This window comes from Eumetopias jubatus, unplaced genomic scaffold (assembly GCF_037043125.1).
Source record: "Eumetopias jubatus isolate StellerSeaLion01/CBP00866 unplaced genomic scaffold, mEumJub1_p1.0 scaffold_15, whole genome shotgun sequence".
In the NCBI taxonomy this organism is placed as follows: Eukaryota; Metazoa; Chordata; class Mammalia; order Carnivora; family Otariidae; genus Eumetopias; species Eumetopias jubatus.
In genome coordinates, this window is record NW_028274821.1 from 94,694,149 (window position 1) to 94,712,303 (window position 18,155).

The following is an 18,155-nucleotide window of genomic DNA, read 5'->3' on the forward strand; positions in this document are numbered from 1 at the left end:
ACCAGATGCGGAGAGCGGCCTGAGGGGTGGGTGGCCCTCTGCTTGGTGCCCGGGGGTCTCTGCTCTCGCCGCCCGATCCTTCCCGACCCTCTTCCGGCAGCACCCCCCTCTGCCCCCTGCAGCTATCTCAAGAACCTGCTTTTCTTCATCCCCACCGCTGCCAGGTCCTCTCATGGAGCCTGCCCTTGGCAGGGGAGGTCTAGAGGCCCCACCCAGCCCTCTCTGTCCAGGCAACCGTGCGCAGCAACCTTGGACCAGCAGGCCCCGAAGTTTCTGGGCCCAGGGAGGTAGTGGACGGTGCTGAGAGGAGAGCCAGGCGGTGGCCGCAGCGGAGGGTCAGGTTTAATGGTCACTCTAAGGGATATCGTACATCATTCAGAGCCCAGCACATGCCCCTGCTCCTCCCTTAGCTGAGGGCAGAGCCAGGGTGTCCTCACTCCCAGGCTCTGCAGAAGGGGGCCTGCCCCCGAGCCCCAGCTATGTACAAGAACCAGCCCCACTGGGCCCTAGAGTCCACCACTGCTCAGCGCCGCCGTGAGGTCCAGGTACCCACTGCTGTGTGCGGCGGGGTTCCCACCCACCGGGGCCCAGCCCCGGCCTGCCCCTGCTGTACCCTTTGCACTGGGAGAGGACTCCAGACCAAGGCTGGCAAAAGCTGAACTGCACTGCAGCATCAGGGGGCTGAGCGGCTGCTGGAGGACGGGGAACGGGCAGGGCCCTGCTCAACCCAGAGCCTCCTGAGAGAAGGGGAGGCATGTCCCCTCCACGGCTGCCCAGACACCCCTGCTGGGCCGGTGAGGCTGAGGTCAGAGGAAGCAGGGGTGGCAAGAAGGTACAAGCGCAGACCATCAGGGCCTCGGCCAGGGCCAGAGCCAGGCCGGACAGCCGGGCAACACTGTCTGCCCCACAGACAGGCCGCCCTGGTGCTGGTGATCAAATAGGGCAGGGCTGGGGGGCTGGGGGCAGAGAAGATCCTGAACACACACTGGGCTGGGTTGTCTACACCGTAACTGGTAACATAGCACTTAACTATTCAACTAATAATGCTGCTTCCCTTTGAACTGTTTCGGGGCTATGAAAATTGCACTTATTTCTAGGAACCCGCAGAAAGGAGCCTCCCCAGTGCTGCAGCCTCTGGGCAGGGCCTAGGCCCCATCAGCGCCAGGCCGCCGAGCACCCCCTGGCCACGCGGGGGTGAGGCTCGTCCCGGGCCACAGGGGCTACGACCTCAGTGGCCTGGGGTGCAGGGAGGGCCAGACCCCCAGGAGGGAACCTGAGCAACACCTGAGGGTGCCCTGAAGCGGCTGTGAAGACTGGGACCACGCGGTCCTGGGCCACACACAAGCGGCCCAGCCCTAGCCGCTGGTCCACGGAAGCAGCTGGGTGGCACGGCCCTCAGAGAACATCCTCAAAGTCCAGCAGCTTCGAGTGCTGACGGCTTTTCCACAGGCGGTACAGCCGGAAGTCAAAATAGGTCTCAATCATCTGCTTCCCTGGGGCACAAGAAGAAAGGCCAGGGTTCAGGCCTCACCCCCTGGACCCCACCCCTTGAGCTGGGAACCAGCCTGGCGAGCTCACCTTGGGCCGACAGCTCCAGCGGGGACTCAAAGGTGACCCTGTAAGGGGTCATGAGGGTCCTGAGGTTCTGGAACAGCTGAAAGGGCAGGGCGGGGCCGTGAGTTCAGGGCAGGGGAAGGGAGGGGGTGGGGGGGTTCGGGGGGTAGCAGGAACCCCCCATCACTGACTGGGTTCAAGCACAGGGAGCTTCTGAGGAGCTAAAGGAAGAAAGGACAATAGAAGAAAAATGAGAGCTTTTCAACTCTTTTAGTGGGTCTGGGGTTTCCAGAAACCTGGGGCAGGGTTTGGGGGTCCCTGTACCTTCTCCCCGTTGGGGTTCCCCAGAATGTAGCAGCCCATGATGTGGATGACGTTTGGCTCTGGGTTCACTTTGCTCATCAAGCGGCTCAAGCGCTTCCAGAAGCTGGTGGGGGAGGGCTGGGTCACCGGTAGCCTCTGGCCCAGGCCCCCACGTGTGAGGAGGGGTGGGCCAGGGTCCAGGACCCGGCTCCAGAGACAGGGGCATGACGGGGAGGGGCTGCAGGGATGGGGTGTGCAGATGGACGCTGCCTCGAACTCCCCTGCCCGGCCCTCCACAGGCAGCCCGGCTCACTCACTGGATCATGTCCTCCTCTTTCTCCACTTTGGCAAAGGTGGCCACCTTGTTCTTGAGCAGGTACAGGTGTCCTGGGCCACCCTGTCGGAGACTATAGTTGGCCACGTGGGGCGAACACAGAGGGCGTCCATTCACTGCCCCCCCATCACACAGACACGTGGTCGTTCACGCATGCGCAGGAGGCTGCACTCTCAACTGATACCCCCACTCCACCCCCCCAGCAGGAAGGGGCCGAGCCCTACCTGGCAAAAAATCAGCATCTTCCAGATCTTGGCCCCCTTGTGGTAGATGTTCAGCTTTTTCTCTATTTCCTCTAGGGAGGAAGGAGTGTGAGCTGTCTCCTGGTGCCCCCCCACCCCCACCATGGCCTGCAGATAAACCCCCACACCCAGGATCAGAAGACAGTGGGGCTGGAGGGCACATACCCAGAATGTCCTCAAAAGTCGCGTGCTCGTGATCCTGAAACAGACACAGGCCACACTCTGGTCAGAGCCCCTCTCAGGCAGGCAGCCCCACCCAGCACCGGGGGCTGGGGGAGAGACACTCACATAGAGAATGGGGATGATGGACGGGTCGTCCCTGCGGATGATAGTCGGGATGTACTCAGCTTTGGGCACCTTGGAGGAGATGAGCTGCCGACAGCACAGGATGCTGCTCAGGGCCCAGCTGCCCTTGGAGCCCATGGGCAGTGGGAGGCCCCACGAGGTTGCCCCCCACTGCTGGGCAGCCTGTGATGGCTGCATCATTTCCAGGTAGAGCCAGTTGGGCTCCTGGAGGAAAAAGGACCCCGCCCCCGCCAGCCCAGGACCGGCTAGAACAGGAATAGCATAAAGACACCCAACCTCACCATGACCTTGGGGGGCACAAAGCCCACGGTGTCGCAGGCCACTGCCTCCAGCCCCTTCTCGGTCTCCCAGTCCAGATCCTCGAAGGCCTCGCCCAGGGTGCAGTGTGAGCTCTGCAGGTCACTACCTGAGGGGCAGGATGGGTCACCAGGGCCGCGGGCCTCCGGCGTCACCTCCAGTCCCAGCTGTAACCCGCAGACACGAGCGGTAGACAGAACCCGCAGTAAAGACTCCCGGAAGGTCCTCCAGGCCAGGGAGAAACCCAGGGTGGGGGACAGCGACCAACAGAGGCCACCACCACACTGGTGAGACCGGCCGCTTTCCCCCACCCCCACGAGGCTGCACTGTGGACCCCCGCACAATGCCAGGAGTGCCAGGCCAGCCGGGCCCCTGGAGCCAGCAGCGGGGCAGGGCAGCCCCCGGCCCCTCAGGCCTCCCGGAGCTGCAGCAGCACACAACACCCTGCCCACGAGGTGCCCCCACCTCACAGATGGGTAAACTGAGGCTCAGAGAGCGGAAGCGCAGAAGCCTAGCTGCCCGGGCAGGAGGCCCGCCCTGCGGAGCGCGGGAGCTGGGGGCCTAGGGGAGCCTCTCGGGGCAGGTGGGCCGGCCTGCGCCGGGCACCTACTGTCTCGGGAGTCGTGGGAAGTGTCGGCTTTCATGGGGGTGGGGTCGCTCCAGGACCGGCTGAAGCTCCGCTCGCGCCGCTCGGCGAACGCTGCAGTGAGAGCAAAGCGGCGTCAGCGGCCGGAGCGGGGGCGGGAGGGGCAGAGCCTGAGCGGACTCCGAGCCGCGGGGCCCCATGGCCGGGCTGGACCCGCGGCAGGGCTGGCTCCGGGCCGCGCTCGTGGCTGGGCCGTCGGAGGACGTCAGTCGGGGGTGCCGGGGCCGGGTTTGGCGTGCGGGGGCAGGGGCTGGGGATCCGGCCCGGTGGCGCGGGGCTAGCTGGGGCGCCCGAAGGCGCCAGGGCGGGTGGCTGAGTGAGCGTCGGGGCCAGAGGCCGGGCGCGTGCGGAGGGGCCGGGGCGGCAGGAAGTTGTGGGCGGGGCTGTGGGTGGGGCCTGGAGCCCGGGGCGGCGCCTGAGGCGGGGGTTCCGTTGCAGGGCTAGGGGCGGGGCCAGAGTCCAGGGTTCCCGGGTGGAGCTGGGGAGGGGGTTCGGGAACGCGGGTCTTTCCGGCGCAGCTAGCAGCCCGCGAAGCCCCAGCCGGCCGAGAGCAGCGCCGCCCACCTGCCCACCCTCCTGCCCTGGGCCTTACTCTGGGCCTTCACCCTCCGGCTGCCGACCATGCGCAGGTGTTTGCGGAAGTTCCTGGGGAAGAAACACGGGGCCTGGTGAGGATCGCCAGAGTGGGTGGGCGGCGGACCGGTCCCCCATGCTCCCTGCTCTTGGCGCTACTGCCCCGCAGCCGCACCTGACGTTGCCTGAGGCTCTGCCTTCGCCTCTTTAGGGAAGAAATGGCTCGCGCCCCTGCGCTCCCCCGCGCGCTCCCCGCCCACTCAGGCGCCAATCCCACCCAGTCCCTATGTCATGCTGACACCTTTCCAGGGCTCCCCTTTGCTGCCAGGACAGAGGCACAGTGGTCAAGACTTCTCTTGCCGTCGCCCCCATCGCAGGACCACTCCCCTGGTGACTTCCCCCGCCTTCAGGCCCCCACCTCCACTGCCCACCCTTCCATTCCCTCCGGGCCCAGGCACACTCTGAACCCCACCAGCCTCCCTCTCCAAGTGGTCCAGGGCTCCCGCTTCCTGTGCTCGGGGACCAGGGCAGCACGACTGTCTGCACCAGCCTCAGGTAGGTTTGGGGCCTGCAGACACTCCTTCCCCTGCTCTCATGTCCCTGGGCCACCTCAGAGACAGGTCTTCTTCACCCCCAAATGTGTGCCCTACCCAGGTTCAGCGTCCAAGATGGACAAGGTTTCTGGCCACATCTCTGAGGTGGGGCTTGGGAAGGATAAGCCTTGTTGCTGACCCCACAGCTCTGGGGTTCAAGGGGCAGGGAGAGACATGGGTGGGCTAGCTGGCTGGAGTCCCACTGTCAACATACCCCCAAAACACAGGCCTAGGGGGCCCAGGTTCCATGGTCTCTCCTGCCTGCTGCGTCCCCAGAGCAGGGCCAGGCCAGTGGTCGCCACCGCCCTTCCCCCATCAGGTCTACCAGGGCCCAGTGGGTCCAGGCCAGACCAGCACAGACAAGAGACGGACCCTGGTGGCGAGTGGCTGGCAGGCCCTACCTCTGGATTACAGACGCGGAATCATTCTCCCGTTTCCGGCGCTTCCTCTCCGCGTAGCCCCTGAACACCCTGGGAAACCACCACGAGTCAGCACTGCCCTTGGCCGCAGGTAGGAGGGACCGAGACGTGGGGACAGAGGCGTGAGCACAGGGCCTGGAGGGGCATCCAGGGCGCCGGGCCAGGCAGAAGGGTCCTGGCCTGTCTCGCCCTGTCCTCCGCCCTGCTCCTGGCAGGCCCTGCTGTAGCCTTGGTGCGTGCGGGGATGCAGCACTCCCTCACAGTCAAGGCCCAGGTCCCTGGCCTGCCCAAGCCTATCTGGGGGTAGGAGGGTCCCCCAGGGACAACCACCGTGCTCTTAAGCTCCAGGTCCCACAGGGTACTTACGAGATGCTGGAGGTACAGCGGGACGGGGCAGCGTGAGAAAGAAGACATAGTGAGCTACGACCCCGGCAGCCCCGAGTTCCCTGTTACGGCCCTTGTGATTGACTCCGGGGGCCCCTCGCTCATACTCCGGGCACTAGCTATGTTGTGGGAAGCCCATGAGAGGGCCATGGCCGCAGAGGTCACGGGCTCATGCTACCAGGTGCTGTGATGTGGTCATTTCTGCTGGGTCTGGGCCTGGTGGCAAAGGTGGCAGCCCCCAGCCAGCCTGGGGGCAGTGCTGGGCTCTCCAGAGCAGCATCGGGGTGGGGAGCTTCCTCAGTGTGGGGGACACTGCAGCGAAGGGTGCCTATCTGAAAGGAACTCCGTGTCCGAAAACCCAGGTACATGTCCCAGACAGAAAAGAGCCGGCCCCGCAGGGGACTCCTGAGGTGTGATCCCTCAAGGTGCCTACAGGGTACAAGTCCACTACTGTCTGGGAGCCGAGATGAGGCAGTGGCCTGGGAGAACCACCCCCACCAGTGACTGTGTCAGCTGCAGCCCTGGGCTGGGTCCCCAGAGGACCATCAAAGGGGAGGGCCGGGAGAGCAGAGGGCAGGGCAGAGTGCGGAAGGGAGGGGTGGTAAAGGGATGGGGCTTGGGAGGAGAGCAGCCAGCCCTGCCTTCCCTGAGACTGATGTCACATCTGGCAGCCATGGTGGGACATGGGCACGTGGGGCTGCTCGGAAACAGTCAGGCAGGTGGGCCCAGCAGGCAGGAGAGGGTCCAGCAGTACTTCCTGAGCACCAAGAAGAGCCCCTGGCCCAGGCCCCACGCCGTGGGCACATATCAGGTACACGACTCACGCTTGCATAGTTGTGGTTGCTGTCTGGAAACTGAAGAGGTTTTCCTTGGGGAACCAGGTACGGATGGGGGTGTCATCTGCAAGACAAAAGAAGTGGCAAGGGTGGCTTGGGGGTTCCTAAAGCCTTTACTTCCACCTGCCAGGGAAGGTGATGCTTCTGCCAAAGCCAGTGGAGGAAAAGCTCCAGGGTCCCCTAACCCTCTCCCAGGTGGGCGGACCCTGGCATGGGGCTCTAAGGGAGCATGTGCCTGCTCAGCTGTTCACGCTGAGACAACTCAGCAGCTTCGTGACAGTCGGTCTTTGCCCAGCTCTCCCTGAGGCTGCCTACAACGGAAGAGCATTCCTTTGAAAGCACAGTCTGTGTCCAGGGGGCCCAGAGAAAGGATTCACTGTTTCTCTTTGCAGAGGAGGAACAGGGCAGGGACAATGGCTGCAGCCTTTCCTGGGGGCTCTGGGGCCTTCTCTGCTGCCTGCACACTCCATTCCCTTGGACCATTCCAGGAGGGTGAGGTAGAGGCCCTCCTCCAGTGTGGAGACTGTCTTGCTGAGGGCTGCCCCTTCTCAGGACCCTACAGGGTCTGACCCTACAGGACTCTACAGCTCCTAGATGAGGTGGATGAAAGTTTGCTCTACTTTCTCACCCTGACCCCTGCCCCAACCCCTAGGCGGTGTCCGTCAGAGAAGCACAAGGTCATGGAGGTGAACTGCCCACACCCCCAGCCTGTGCCCTGGTGCCTAGGCAGGTGGCGGACTGGGAAGCCCAGGAGGTATCCTGGGATGATGTGGGGGCTCAGCTAGTTAGCACTCTGCTTTTCAGGATGTGACCTCAGAGCCAGGAGGCATGGGGCTGCTCAAGTGTCTTCTAGACACAGTAAGTCTCCAGGGCTCACCAGCCACCCACAGAGCTCAGCAATCCTGGGGAGGCACCCAATACCTGGCCAGGCCCCAGACAGCTTCCTGAGGTTCCTGGGAACTTCATTTGTTGGGACCCAGGGCAGGGACTATTCCCCAGGACTCCCCAAAGGCAGCCTCATTTTCTAATTAAGCCACGTTTTCTGTGTGCTCAATCAAGACTCTCCTAATCCCTCCTCCAGGAAGTACTCCTTGACTGACTCGGTGCTGCGGGGCACCTACACGCCCTCCACCTGTCCAAGCCTCGTAGTGGTGGTTGCCAGCAAACCCCAGCATCAGCTCCCTGCCCCCGAGCCTGCCCTCACCAGACACACGGTCAACACTGTACATCCTCTCCAGCTTCTTGCGGCGGCTCGTGGCCTCAGGCAGAGGTGGCTGGTCCAGCCCAAAGGCCCGAGGGGAGGGGCTGGGACCAGGGGCCAGCTGGGCGCATCCCGGACATTCCTTGGAGCCCTGGCGGCTGCCTGCCCAGCTCTGGCAGGGCCTGCTGACGTCCTCACGGCTGCCCCCCGGGCTGGCACGCAGGGGCTGACTGTGGTGGTGGGGGTGCCGTTCCCGCTGCCGCCGCCCCTTCACCACGGCCAGCTCAATGGCCTCGGCCTCTGGGCTGGGCAGCAGGGCTGGCTCCCCGGAGATGGTGTACACACGGGGCTGGGGGCCCTCACAGGCTGGCTTCCCGCCGACAGCCTCCTCTGAGAGGCTGCCCTCGTAGCGGCCATTGGAGACGAGGGAGAGGCGACGCTTGTTCTGGGGGGCTGGCTGCATCTCGGGGGACCCGTCGTGGCCAGAGTAGGCATCAGCCAGCAGGTGGTCTGGGGGAGAGGCACCAGGTGAACTGCAGCCCTCTGGCCCTGCCCTCCCATTCTCCTGGTGCGGTGAGGGCAGAGAACACCCAGTGAGTGCCTAACCCCGGATGGGGGAGACCGGAGCTGCCCTCCAGCCCCAGTGCCCAAACGCTAAGCCCCTGCTATCTTCAGAAAAGGTGTTTGCGAGCTGCGCACTCCTCTTAGAGGCTCCCACCCTCCTCCTACCTGGGCCCCAAGCTCTGGGTGTGCGCGTGGGGGTGACAGGCTATACTACCTGCGGTTGATGGTGGGGGATGGACGGGAATAAACAGGCCACCTCCCAGCCTGCCACTGCACCCGTGTGCCCAGTGCCAACTTCTCCCTTCCCCCCCACCAGCTGGCCCCCAGAGACAGCGGTGCCAACCCTGGGGGTGCCAGGAGGCCTGTTGCCATGCCAACGGCCCAGGCTGGGTGGGTGCCATGGTGATGAGTGACTCTGAGCTCCTCCTGGGGCTCTGGGCCAGGGAGGGCAGGGGGCGTGAGGAAGCCAGCCCAGCAGCTCACAGCCCACCAGCCGGGCCAGGCCTGGGGCAGGGGACAGCAGCCCTACGTCGTGGGGGTGGGGTGGGGCTGCGGACTAACCCGGTCCTGGCACCTTTTCGAATGCCCCTACCTGCACCGTTCCGATTCTCAGGGTGACTCTGGGACAGGTACTCGCCAAATGCTCGGGCTGCTCTGAAGGGTGGACAGCAGGGTGCTCTTTCAGTGCACCCAGGGCACAGGCACTCTGGACTCTCCCCAAAAGGGAGCCTGGGGTCCCCACCCCCACCCAGGCCTCGAGCACCAGCAAGGGGAGGGTCGGGGTCACTCACGGCAGACCGTGCCGTCCCACCCCCAGAAAACCCAGGGCTGACAGGTCGCAGTTCCAGGGGCCCTTGGGTCTCAGTGCAACGTGGCCGGGACCCGGGTCAGCTTTCGGTCCAGCCCCCGTCACTGTGTGTGTGTGTGTGTGGGGGGGGGGGAGGTCGTGAGGTCGGGCATCTCACCCACAGCTGTCTCCGGGAGGGGAGCCGCGCCGAGGCGGGGGTGCGAGTGGGGGAGGGAGGCGCGGCGAGAAGCCCCGCCACGGGGGAGGGGGCCGGGCGCGGGGGAGACGCCGCGGGGGCCGGGGGCGGGCGTTGAGCCCCGGCCGACCCGCCGCACTCACCGCACTTTGGCCGCCACCGAGGACATGGCCTCGCTCCTCAGCGCCCTCCTCCGGGAGGCGGCGGCGCCCATGGTCGCGGCGGCGGCGGCGCATCCCCCGGCCTCAGAGCGCGCCCCGCGCCCGCCGCCTCCGCCGGGGTAGCCGCACCGCTCCGGGGCTCCGGCTCGGGCCCGGGCCCCGCATGGCCGCGCTGAGCAGTCCGCGAGTCCCGCCGCACCGGGAGAGCACTGCCGGGGCCGGGGGCGGTGGCTCCGCCCACCGCGACATCATGGACGGGGCGGGGCCGGGGCTCCGCCTACCTCTACGTCACGCCTGGAGGTGGCCGCCCCTGACGTCGGGGCCTGGCGGGGTCGTCCGGAGGGGACTGGGGCGGTGGCTCCGCCCACCGTGCAGGCGCTGGGGAGGGGGACGCCGAGAAGCAGGCTGGCGGTCACTTGACTCCAAGGTCCTGGGCCCTCGGGTCAGGGGTCTCCCTGCCCCTTGGAGACCTGCAGGGGCTGCGGGCCCCAAAGACGCAGGGCCGGAGTTGTCCCTCCTTTTATACAAAAGGGCTCCCTGGCGCTGTTTAATGATCCGAGACAGCGTGGGCGGCAGACGACCTAGGAGAGCAGCCCGTGTCCTGCGGGGTAAGATGCCTGACAGGCCAGCAGCGGGCTCCTTCTTGGTTCGGGGGGCACCCCAGCTGCATGCGGACCCTGGGTGTCCGGCCTGCCTGCTCAGTTGTTGCACCGGGGTGCCTGCGGCCCCCACATGGTGACTTCGGAGGACAGCAGGTGATGCCACACCCAGTCCGGACTCAGGGATGCGCCCCCCCCCCCCCCCCCCCCCGAGCCCACGGTGGACCGGTGATGGGGGCCGCGGCTGTTCCCTGGCTCTGGTCAGGCCCATCGTGTTGCTCTCGGCCACAGGGACCTTGGCAAGGGACACGTCCACACAGTCAGATCTACCTTTATTGACACATCAAGCAGGTGTACCAGGGGCTCCGATATCTCTCCGAGACCTCCCGGAGCCCCGCAGGGGCAGACACAGCCCCTGGGATTGCTGTGTGCACAGGGGGTGCCAGGACGGAGAGCCCCACCAGAAGCTGCCAGTGCAGATGGGCCAGAGGCACCCAGTGCAGCTTGGGTTCCAGCACAAGAGAAGCTGGACTCAGCGGCTCACGGGGCCTAGGCCCCGGCCGGTCCGGTCTTCGTGGCAGGCTGGGAAGAGCCCCAGGGGCTGTAGGAGCCAGGGTCTCTGAGGGAGGCCCATAGCAGATGCTGCTCTAGGGTGCGTCTGAGTGGAGACCTCTACCCATCCTGGTCAGAGCGCTAGGGGTAGGAGTCCGGGGGGCAGTCCTGGGAAGCCAGACTGGGGCTCCGACGCCGAAGTGAGGACTCGTCGTCCTGGAAGCAAACAGCACAACATCATGGTGGGGGTGAGCCTGGAGGGCTGACGCTGGGCCAGGTTTCTCTGGCTCTGTGCTGCAGGGCAGCAGGGAGGGAGCCAGCTGGCCTGCTTGGAGCCCTCAGAGCTGACTCAGCCCAGGGGCACAGGCAGGTCCAGGCAGCTCACCGAGTCTGAGCCCACGTGGGCCGGGGCACTCTGGAAGTCAGCATATGCATCCTTGGGACCGTCTGGCAGTTCCTCCTCATACTCAGTCTGGTAGTCAGACTCATCTGGACAGAGCGGAGGGCTGTGTTGGTCCCCTCCTGAGGGCAGGGGCCTCGGCATGGTGGTCATCAGGCCCCAGGGCTGCTAGAGGGAGCCTGGTGGCCAGGGCGGCTTGTTGGGCATGCCAAGGGTCAGAAGGAGACGCTGCCACCACCACCCTCAGCTATGCGGGTGTGTGTCCTGAGCATCCAACTCACCGTCCACTGTGGCTACCTTGGCGGGCTCAATGCGTGACACAATCTCGGCAAGGTCAGTGAAGGAGGCGTTGGGGCAGGTGAGGACCTGGAGGGCCGAGATGGAAAAGACATGTGGCCAAGGCCACAGCTCCTCTGGTCCCCAGACCACAGCCCTTGGCTGCCTGGCCAGGCCCCCAGCGCCTCTCTGCAACCCTCTGTGGTCCTAGCCTGCTGAGGTGCCCAGGCCCCTGGAGTTGGGGCAGGGGCGTGGAAGATGAACAGAGGCCAGCGCAGGCCCCCACCCTCTCCTACCACGAGCAGCAGAGAGCCAAAGTGGGGCAAGAAGAGGGGGCGTCGGGGCAGAGGCCAAGAGATAGCTACCACAGGGCCGCACCCCTGCCCTTGTCTTCTGGCCCCTGGGGGAGTACCAGAGGCCTGAGCAGCTTGGTGGGGGGGAGGGTGGTGCCAAAGTACTGCAGGCTGCAGGGAGCCCTGCACCTCTCAGGCCTGCTGTGGCAGGCAGAGGACTGGTCACAGGAGGAAGGGAGGAGGGGCGCTAGCTCGGGCACTCACATCACACGCCTTCATCTTGCTTGTTCCCTGTCGGTCCTGTAGCATCTTTTCCAGCACACCACTCCGACCCCAGATGTCAAACACTGTCCGCCCATGCTGGTACCCCACTTCCTGCACACACACCACGAACCCCGGGACCAGGTGTCAGGAGGCCCCACTTCCGAGCTCAGAAGTGAGGGCAGGCAGGCACCGCACCCTGCAGGCCCTCTGCACCCCAGCTGCACTCACGCAAATCTCGTTGAACTTGCCGAAGTCCAGAGTGCTGTAGCTATCGATGGGGGGGCGCAGGTACTCACAGTACTCACTGTTCTTCACCATCTCTAGCTGCCGGACGCAGCACACATAGGCCAGGCGTGTCTGGATCTCCGCCATGTTCAACACCTGCTGCCGTCGAAGCATCTGAGCGAGGCTCTGCGGGCCCCCCACGGCTCCAGGGACCCCGTATGGGCACAGCTGCCTGCGCCTCACACCCTGGCCCTTTCCCTCCCCTCTCCCAAGGGGAGACACATCTCTGCTAGTCCTGGGAGAAGGGTAGGTGCCCAGCCAGGGATCCTGGAGATGGATCCTGGTGGGTGGTGGGCCTATCCCCTTTCCCTAGAGCTGGTCCAGGCAGGATCCTGGCAAGGACAGTGAGCAAGTGACTGCAGCCCCGTTGGCCTTGGAGCCTGGAATGCGCTACAACCCTCCTCTGCCCACAGAGGCATTTGGGCTGCACCATGTTGCCCATCTTGGGGACAGAAGCCTCAGGGGAGCACCTGGCCACCTGGCACTGTGCAGAGCTATGCCCCCACCTTGACTTTTGAGGCCAAGGGGTTCCAGCGCTTCCAGAGCAGCCACCACCCAGACAGGGCGTCGCCATAGTTGGTGAGGTCCGTCTCGTCCTGGCTGCCCACGTCAATGGCAATCACCACCTTTGCTCCCATAGACCTGGCCACATCCGCTGGGGAGAAAACAGCCTAGGTCGCCACCCAGGACAGGCATGCAGAGCCCCGGGTGGGAGCAGGGCTGGGGGCGGGGCAGGGATAAGAGCCTGCAAGGGCCAGAGGGTCTCCTGTCCAGTGTCACTCCTGGGCCTGTAGAGGGGCAGCCTAATGCACAGAACTGTCCAACAGGTGACAGGTGTGCCCGAGGGAGGGGCCTCGCCCACAACCCTGGCACTTTCTGGCTGTTAGTTCCAACTGTGGGCACAGATGGGACATAATTGCTCTCAGCTCCTCTGCTTGGCCCTTGTTCTGAGTGCTGCTGAGCTGACAAACAGGGCCATATGCTGGGAGCACACGATGCCCAAGTGTGTGTGTACAAGGGCATGTGTCTGCATGTGCCTGTGTGTGCTCTCTGGGCTCCGTGAGCACACTCTGAGGACAACGAGTGCCACCGGCCTTCCTGGGAGTGGAGGTGGGTGCGGCAGGGTGGGGGCGGTACCTGGCAGGTTGTTGATGTACCCCCCGTCCATCAGCAGGTGTCCGTCTTTGGGGTCACAGAGGGGAGGCATGTAGCCTGACAGAGACATGCTGGCACGCACGTACCTCCACAGGGAGCCTGGGAGAGAGTTGCAGGGGGGTGGTTGTCACCAGAGCCTGCCAAGGGGCAGGAGGGAAGCCTTTCGCTGCACAGTGGGTTCCTGCCCTGGACCCTTGGCTCAGAGCCCTGCCAGCATGGGCTCCTTAAGTCTGCACATCTGGACAGACAGACAACACCTCCTGTTCTTCCTCCTTCACAAGGGAGGCTCTCTCCATAGAGGGAGCATGGGGAGGGCCAGAGGCCCAAGGGAGGCCTGGCTGGTTCTGCAGTCTCCCCACATTCTGCTGTGAGCCCCACCATCCCACTCACCTCCAAAGAGACACACGCACTCAGCTCACAAACCACTTTGCCCTGGAGAAGGGCCCTCAGCTGCCACCCACGTACTGGCCTTCTCACGGTCCCCAGCCCAGCAGTCTCCCACCAACTGCTGATCTGAGCCCAAAAAACACATGCCCTGCATGTGCCCTTCACCCTGCGCCCCCCGGCCTGAGTGTGCCCTTTGCCCCCTGCATCCCCCGGCCCAAGCGTGCCCTTTGTCCCCCACCCCAACCCGAGTGTGCTCTTCGCCCCCACCCCCCTGCCCGAGCATGCCCTTTGCCCCCCACATCCCCCAGACGTGAGTGTGCCCTTCGCCTTACTCCTCTCCGCTCTCAGTTCACATTGTTATCTCCACCTTTCGGTGTCCAGTTTGGGCTTGTGGGTGCTTCCAGACTCTTGGTTCTGTCCCTACCCGTTTCCCTCATGCTCACGGCAGGATCCTCTCTGGGTTCAGACCTCCCTGAGCTCCCTGCCTCCTTCGGGTCATCTCGGTGCTTCCTCTGGTTCATGGAGCTTCCAGGTTCCCTGCTTGCCTGCCCCCTGCACCCCCCCGCCCCCGCCGAGCTGGTCCTTCAGTACCCTTCCCCTGAGCCACGCGGCCCCGAGTGGGAGTGGAGGTGGGGAGCGCTGTGCCCTGGGCATGTCTGAGCCCGTATTAAGGGGAACCCAAGGAGGAGGTGCTCACCGTCCGTGTGGACCCGCATAGCGGAGGCCGTGATGTCTGTGGTGATGGCGAAGTAGGGGATCCACAGGTCCTGCAAGGGAACAGCAGGACTCAGAAGGGCCATCGTCCCCCACCACCAGCCCTCGACCCTGTAGGCCTGGAGGCTCAAGGGGATGGGGGAGGTCCCTGCTTGGGGGGGGCACCTCGATCTGCTGGTCCTTGAAGACACTACAGATGCTGCTGTTCAGGCCGGCCCCCGAGAACATGGACGTGATAGGGTAGGTCAGGTCCAGCACAGTCTTCACCATCGATGTCATGTCCTGAGTGGGCAGGGCACACATGAGACCCCGGCAGAGGATGATCCCATGGGACTCAGCCAGGAGCCCAAGTCTGAGAAGGGAGCAGGGACAGAACACACACATGTGCTTCCTAAAAACACAACAAGGGTGTCTGGGAAGCATCCTGAAGGGTCTCTGGGGGGAGCGGATGCCAGGGCGTGAGCAGGAGGGCGGGGAGGTCCCATGAGGGTGCCCGCTGCGCTGGCTCTCACTCAGGACGAAGCTCAGTCAACACCGGTAGGTGAGTGGTCCAGATAGCTCCCTGCTGAGGTCCCCAGCATGCTTGGGGTTGACCCCCATATTCTACCACGGCAGACACTCCATCGGGGCCCGGGAGGGAGTGGGCCTGTTGAGGGCCCTTTCTGCCAAAGCCCCCCAACCCTCTGCCTCTGGAGGGACTGAGGCCCACCCTTCCTCAGTGAAGACGGGGGCCAGGAGCAGGACTTGTGACTGGGCAGGCAACCCCGAGAATGCCCGGGTTCAAGGCTGCCTGACTTCTTGAGGGCCAGGGATGGAGACGAAAGATCCTCCCTGCCTCTGTGCAGACAGAAGCTGAGATGGAAAAGCGCAGAGCACAGGCCATACAGGAGGTGGGCCCCCAGCGGAGGGTGAGTTGCCCCTCAGCGTGCTCACACTGAGATGAACAGAATGAAGACCCCGCCTTGGGACAAGCAGAGAGAAGAAGTGCACTGCTGGGAAAGGGACTCAGGACAGTGTGGCACCCAGGGTCCTCACTCCCGAAGACGCCCCTGTCTAGCACCAGGGCCTGCAGAGCCAAGCCTGGCAGCCCCCACAACCACCACCTCCCTCAGTGTGGCAGGAGGCCAAAGGCTCCCCGGGAAAGGCAGGGAAAGAGAACACCCTAGGCAGGACCCAGCCCACCGCGCCTTGCAGAGTAGCCTCTCAGCAGACTCCCATGACCCAACGCACACTGAGGACAATGAGGGCATCAGCCCAGTGTTCCGTGGCCATTCCCACATCTGCACCAGACCAGCAGAGATGGAGAAGGGAAATGTCTGCCTGGCCTGTGACTGGACCCTCAGTTGAACTACAGGTAACTAACCTTCCTTCCAGTGGCACTGACCTCTCCATGTTGTCCTCAGTCACCTTTATAAATTAAGACCAGGCACCAACCAGAGCCCATCCCCCAATACTGACACCCTTACTTGCTCTGTGCTCCTCATTCCCCCACCACCCCACAAACCCTGCTCTCAGTCCAGAGCCCTGCAGAGCCACGAGCAAGGGCCAAAGGTCCCAATGTCCTCCTGCTCCCACAGCACCCCAGGGACCTGGTGCTAAGCTCCAGGGAGGGCAGAGGCCCCTCACCTCAGCCCACTGCTTAGCCCGGATCCGTATCTGGCTGTAGTTCCGCTCCTCGGAGTACAGGGCCCCCATGAAGGCCCCGATGGACGTCCCTCCAACCATGTCCACAGGGATGCCACACTCCGTCAGCGCCCGGATGATGCCGACCTGGGCACAGCCTCTACACCAAGCAGGAGCACAGAACAGGAATAAGCATGGTTGCCAGGGACAGGAACCTGCTGTGCGTCAGCAAAAGGCACCAGAGATGGTCCTCCCAAGCCACCCCTCCTCCTCAGCGCCTGCCTCTCGCATAAGTCACAGAAAACGGGATGCGAAGCTGAACAGGCTTTGCACAGATTCAGGAGGGTGGGAGACACACAGAAGGGGGTCCTGATAAACGCCCTGAAGGCAACACTGCAGGGGGTGGGGGGGACATGGACGAGCTCCCACAGGGACAGGAGAGCCAGGGTCTGACTAAAGCCGTCGCCCTGAGCCTCAAACCACTGCTACTGTTTCTCATCTGTGATGCCCATCGGAAGTCTCCGGTCACAGAGAACAGGCCACGTGACCACAGCCAGGAGGAAACGAGCAAGAGAGGCTTGAGGAGCCAGGCAACAGGGACATGACACAGGCTCCCAATGACCGCTCCCAGGAAGTCCCAGGGGCTAGAAGGGGTAAGCAGCCTGCAGGCCTGATGGGTGAATGAGTAAGCAAAGCACCGCACACGCATACGAGGGACGTGGCTTAGCTTGGAAAGGAACGGAATTCTGACACAGGCTACCACGTGGATGAACGTGAGCCCCTTCTGCTGAGTGACAGAAGCCTGACGTAGAAGGACAACGACTCCCCTCACTTGAGGGACCTGGAGGGGTCAAGCCCACAGACACAGACAGTGGAGAACAGGGCCGGGGGGTGGGGGTGGGGGCAGAGGTTCAGTTTGGGAAGATGGAACGTTCTGGTGATGAACAGTGATGTTTGCACAACACCATGAACGCACTTAATGCTACCAAATTTTACAGTCAAAAATATTTAAAATGGTAAATTTTATGGCATGCATATTTTAACACTATTAAAAAAGTATTTAATATCACCACAAAAAAACTGAATACTCAGGTATAAGCTTTAAAAACAATTTCCAGAAATTAAAGACAAGATTGATAATTTGGCACAGAACTGAAAAACTGTAAGACAGGGCCAAACAGCAACTTTAGAAGGTGAGATACGGTATCCGACGCGAAGAATGCAATTGGCGGGTTAGGCAGCAGGCCAGGCACACTGAAGAGAGCCGCCTGAACACAGGCCAGAAGAAGATGCTGAGTCGCAGGACACCCCAGGATGGCAGCCACGGAGACCGCTCCCCAGGACAGACGTCCGAGTGCTTAGAGAATGTGTGGGATCCGGCAGAAGAGCCCAGAAAGAGAAGAAGGGGAGGGGGCAGAGGCAGTATCTGGACAGACAGACGGTGGTCTGGACGGAACTGACCGTCAACTTCAAGCCTCAGATTAAAGGAGCATCATGAACTCCAAGCATCGATCAAAAGAAAGCCATTCCCACATTGCTGGAGACCCGAGACAGAAAGAAACCCAAGCAGCCTGAGAACAGAAGGCACACTGCGCCCACAGTGCAGGAGGGCTGGCCTCTCTGTCCTCTGAGGTCACGACACAACATCTACTACCCACAACTTAGGACAAAAAGAAGAGTTTAAATCAAACAAGTCAAATAACAGAAATAACACAGATAAGAGCAGAAATTAAGGAACCAGCAAACAAACACACAGGAAAGAGGGCCATCTCGGAGGGAGGGGTGCCGGGGTGAGCAAGGGCACATCCGCACAGACGCTCTGGTGAGAACAGTGGGAAGTAGGCGTGAACCTCATGCGCAGGCAGGAAAAATTCAGGTAAGATGGACATGTTCCTAGAACAACGTAACTTGCCAAACCTGACACGAGAAAATCTGAATCGTACTATAACCATCAACATAACTGAGCCTTTAGTTTTTAAATCTTCACAAAGAAAACTGTGTGTCCAGATGGTTTTACTAGTGAACGCTGCTGAACATATAAGGAAGAGTAGCACAGATCTTACATAAAAATCTCAGAAAATAGGAAAAGAAGAAGCACTTCCCAACTCAATCTTGAAGCTAGCAAACAAACCTACACGCGTTTCAAGGAAGGACAAGCACACTCAGATTCAAAGGGAGTCTATCTAGCAATATACAAACAGGACAACACAT

At 62.9% G+C, this 18,155-nt stretch overlaps 2 protein-coding genes across 16 annotated transcripts in view; both read right to left on the reverse strand.

Moving 5' to 3' along the window:
* Window positions 1–324: 324 nt before the first annotated feature.
* On the reverse strand, window positions 325–9,624 carry NSMF (NMDA receptor synaptonuclear signaling and neuronal migration factor). Of its 11 annotated transcripts, none has more exons than XM_028094597.2 (15): window positions 9,379–9,623; window positions 8,845–8,906; window positions 7,692–8,198; window positions 6,476–6,551; window positions 5,250–5,318; window positions 4,275–4,327; window positions 3,647–3,736; window positions 3,021–3,145; window positions 2,722–2,805; window positions 2,599–2,632; window positions 2,416–2,486; window positions 2,175–2,254; window positions 1,879–1,981; window positions 1,579–1,654; window positions 325–1,493 (listed from the first exon to the last, which is right to left on the reverse strand). In XM_028094597.2, exons 1-15 carry the CDS (start codon window positions 9,447–9,449, stop codon window positions 1,396–1,398), a joined length of 1,599 nt encoding a protein of 532 aa, XP_027950398.1. In that variant the 5' UTR covers window positions 9,450–9,623; the 3' UTR covers window positions 325–1,395. The 11 variants fall into 11 exon arrangements, with proteins under 11 accessions (XP_027950398.1, XP_087875224.1, XP_087875223.1 ...); XM_088019098.1 differs by having other exon boundaries at window positions 3,021–3,141; window positions 3,643–3,736; XM_088019097.1 differs by having other exon boundaries at window positions 3,021–3,141; window positions 3,643–3,736; window positions 5,250–5,342.
* Window positions 9,625–10,310: 686 nt separating this feature from the next.
* The window catches only part of PNPLA7 (patatin like domain 7, lysophospholipase), a 61,128-nt gene continuing 53,283 nt past the window's right edge, over window positions 10,311–18,155 (reverse strand). For 4 of the 5 annotated variants that reach the window (XM_028094593.2, XM_028094589.2, XM_028094590.2 and 1 more), the window contains exons 27-36: window positions 15,948–16,104; window positions 14,487–14,603; window positions 14,305–14,374; window positions 13,203–13,319; window positions 12,572–12,720; window positions 12,009–12,161; window positions 11,781–11,891; window positions 11,229–11,313; window positions 10,933–11,036; window positions 10,311–10,763 (exon numbers count right to left, since the gene is read on the reverse strand). In XM_028094593.2, coding sequence (XP_027950394.1) covers window positions 10,689–10,763; window positions 10,933–11,036; window positions 11,229–11,313; window positions 11,781–11,891; window positions 12,009–12,161; window positions 12,572–12,720; window positions 13,203–13,319; window positions 14,305–14,374; window positions 14,487–14,603; window positions 15,948–16,104 — 1,138 coding nt within the window. In that variant the 3' untranslated portion in view covers window positions 10,311–10,688. Of the gene's footprint in view, window positions 10,764–10,932; window positions 11,037–11,228; window positions 11,314–11,780; window positions 11,892–12,008; window positions 12,162–12,571; window positions 12,721–13,202; window positions 13,320–14,304; window positions 14,375–14,486; window positions 14,604–15,947; window positions 16,105–18,155 lie in introns of those variants that run through there. The other variant, XM_028094592.2, reaches the window with a different exon arrangement.

What these genes read in the sequence shown, in the direction of transcription:
- NSMF (XM_088019097.1), bottom strand. Translation starts at nt 9,449, where the DNA reads ATGGGCGCCGCCGCCTCCCGGAGGAGGGCGCTGAGGAGCGAGGCCATG. An exon ending in TGAGAATCGGAACGGTGCAG is followed by an intron (nt 8,199 to 8,844) that starts GTAGGGGCATTC and finishes CCTCTCCCCCAG; the next exon opens with ACCACCTGCTGGCTGATGCC. An exon ending in AAAGAGGAGGACATGATCCA is followed by an intron (nt 1,982 to 2,174) that starts GTGAGTGAGCCG and finishes CTCCCCCACCAG; the next exon opens with CTTCTGGAAGCGCTTGAGCC.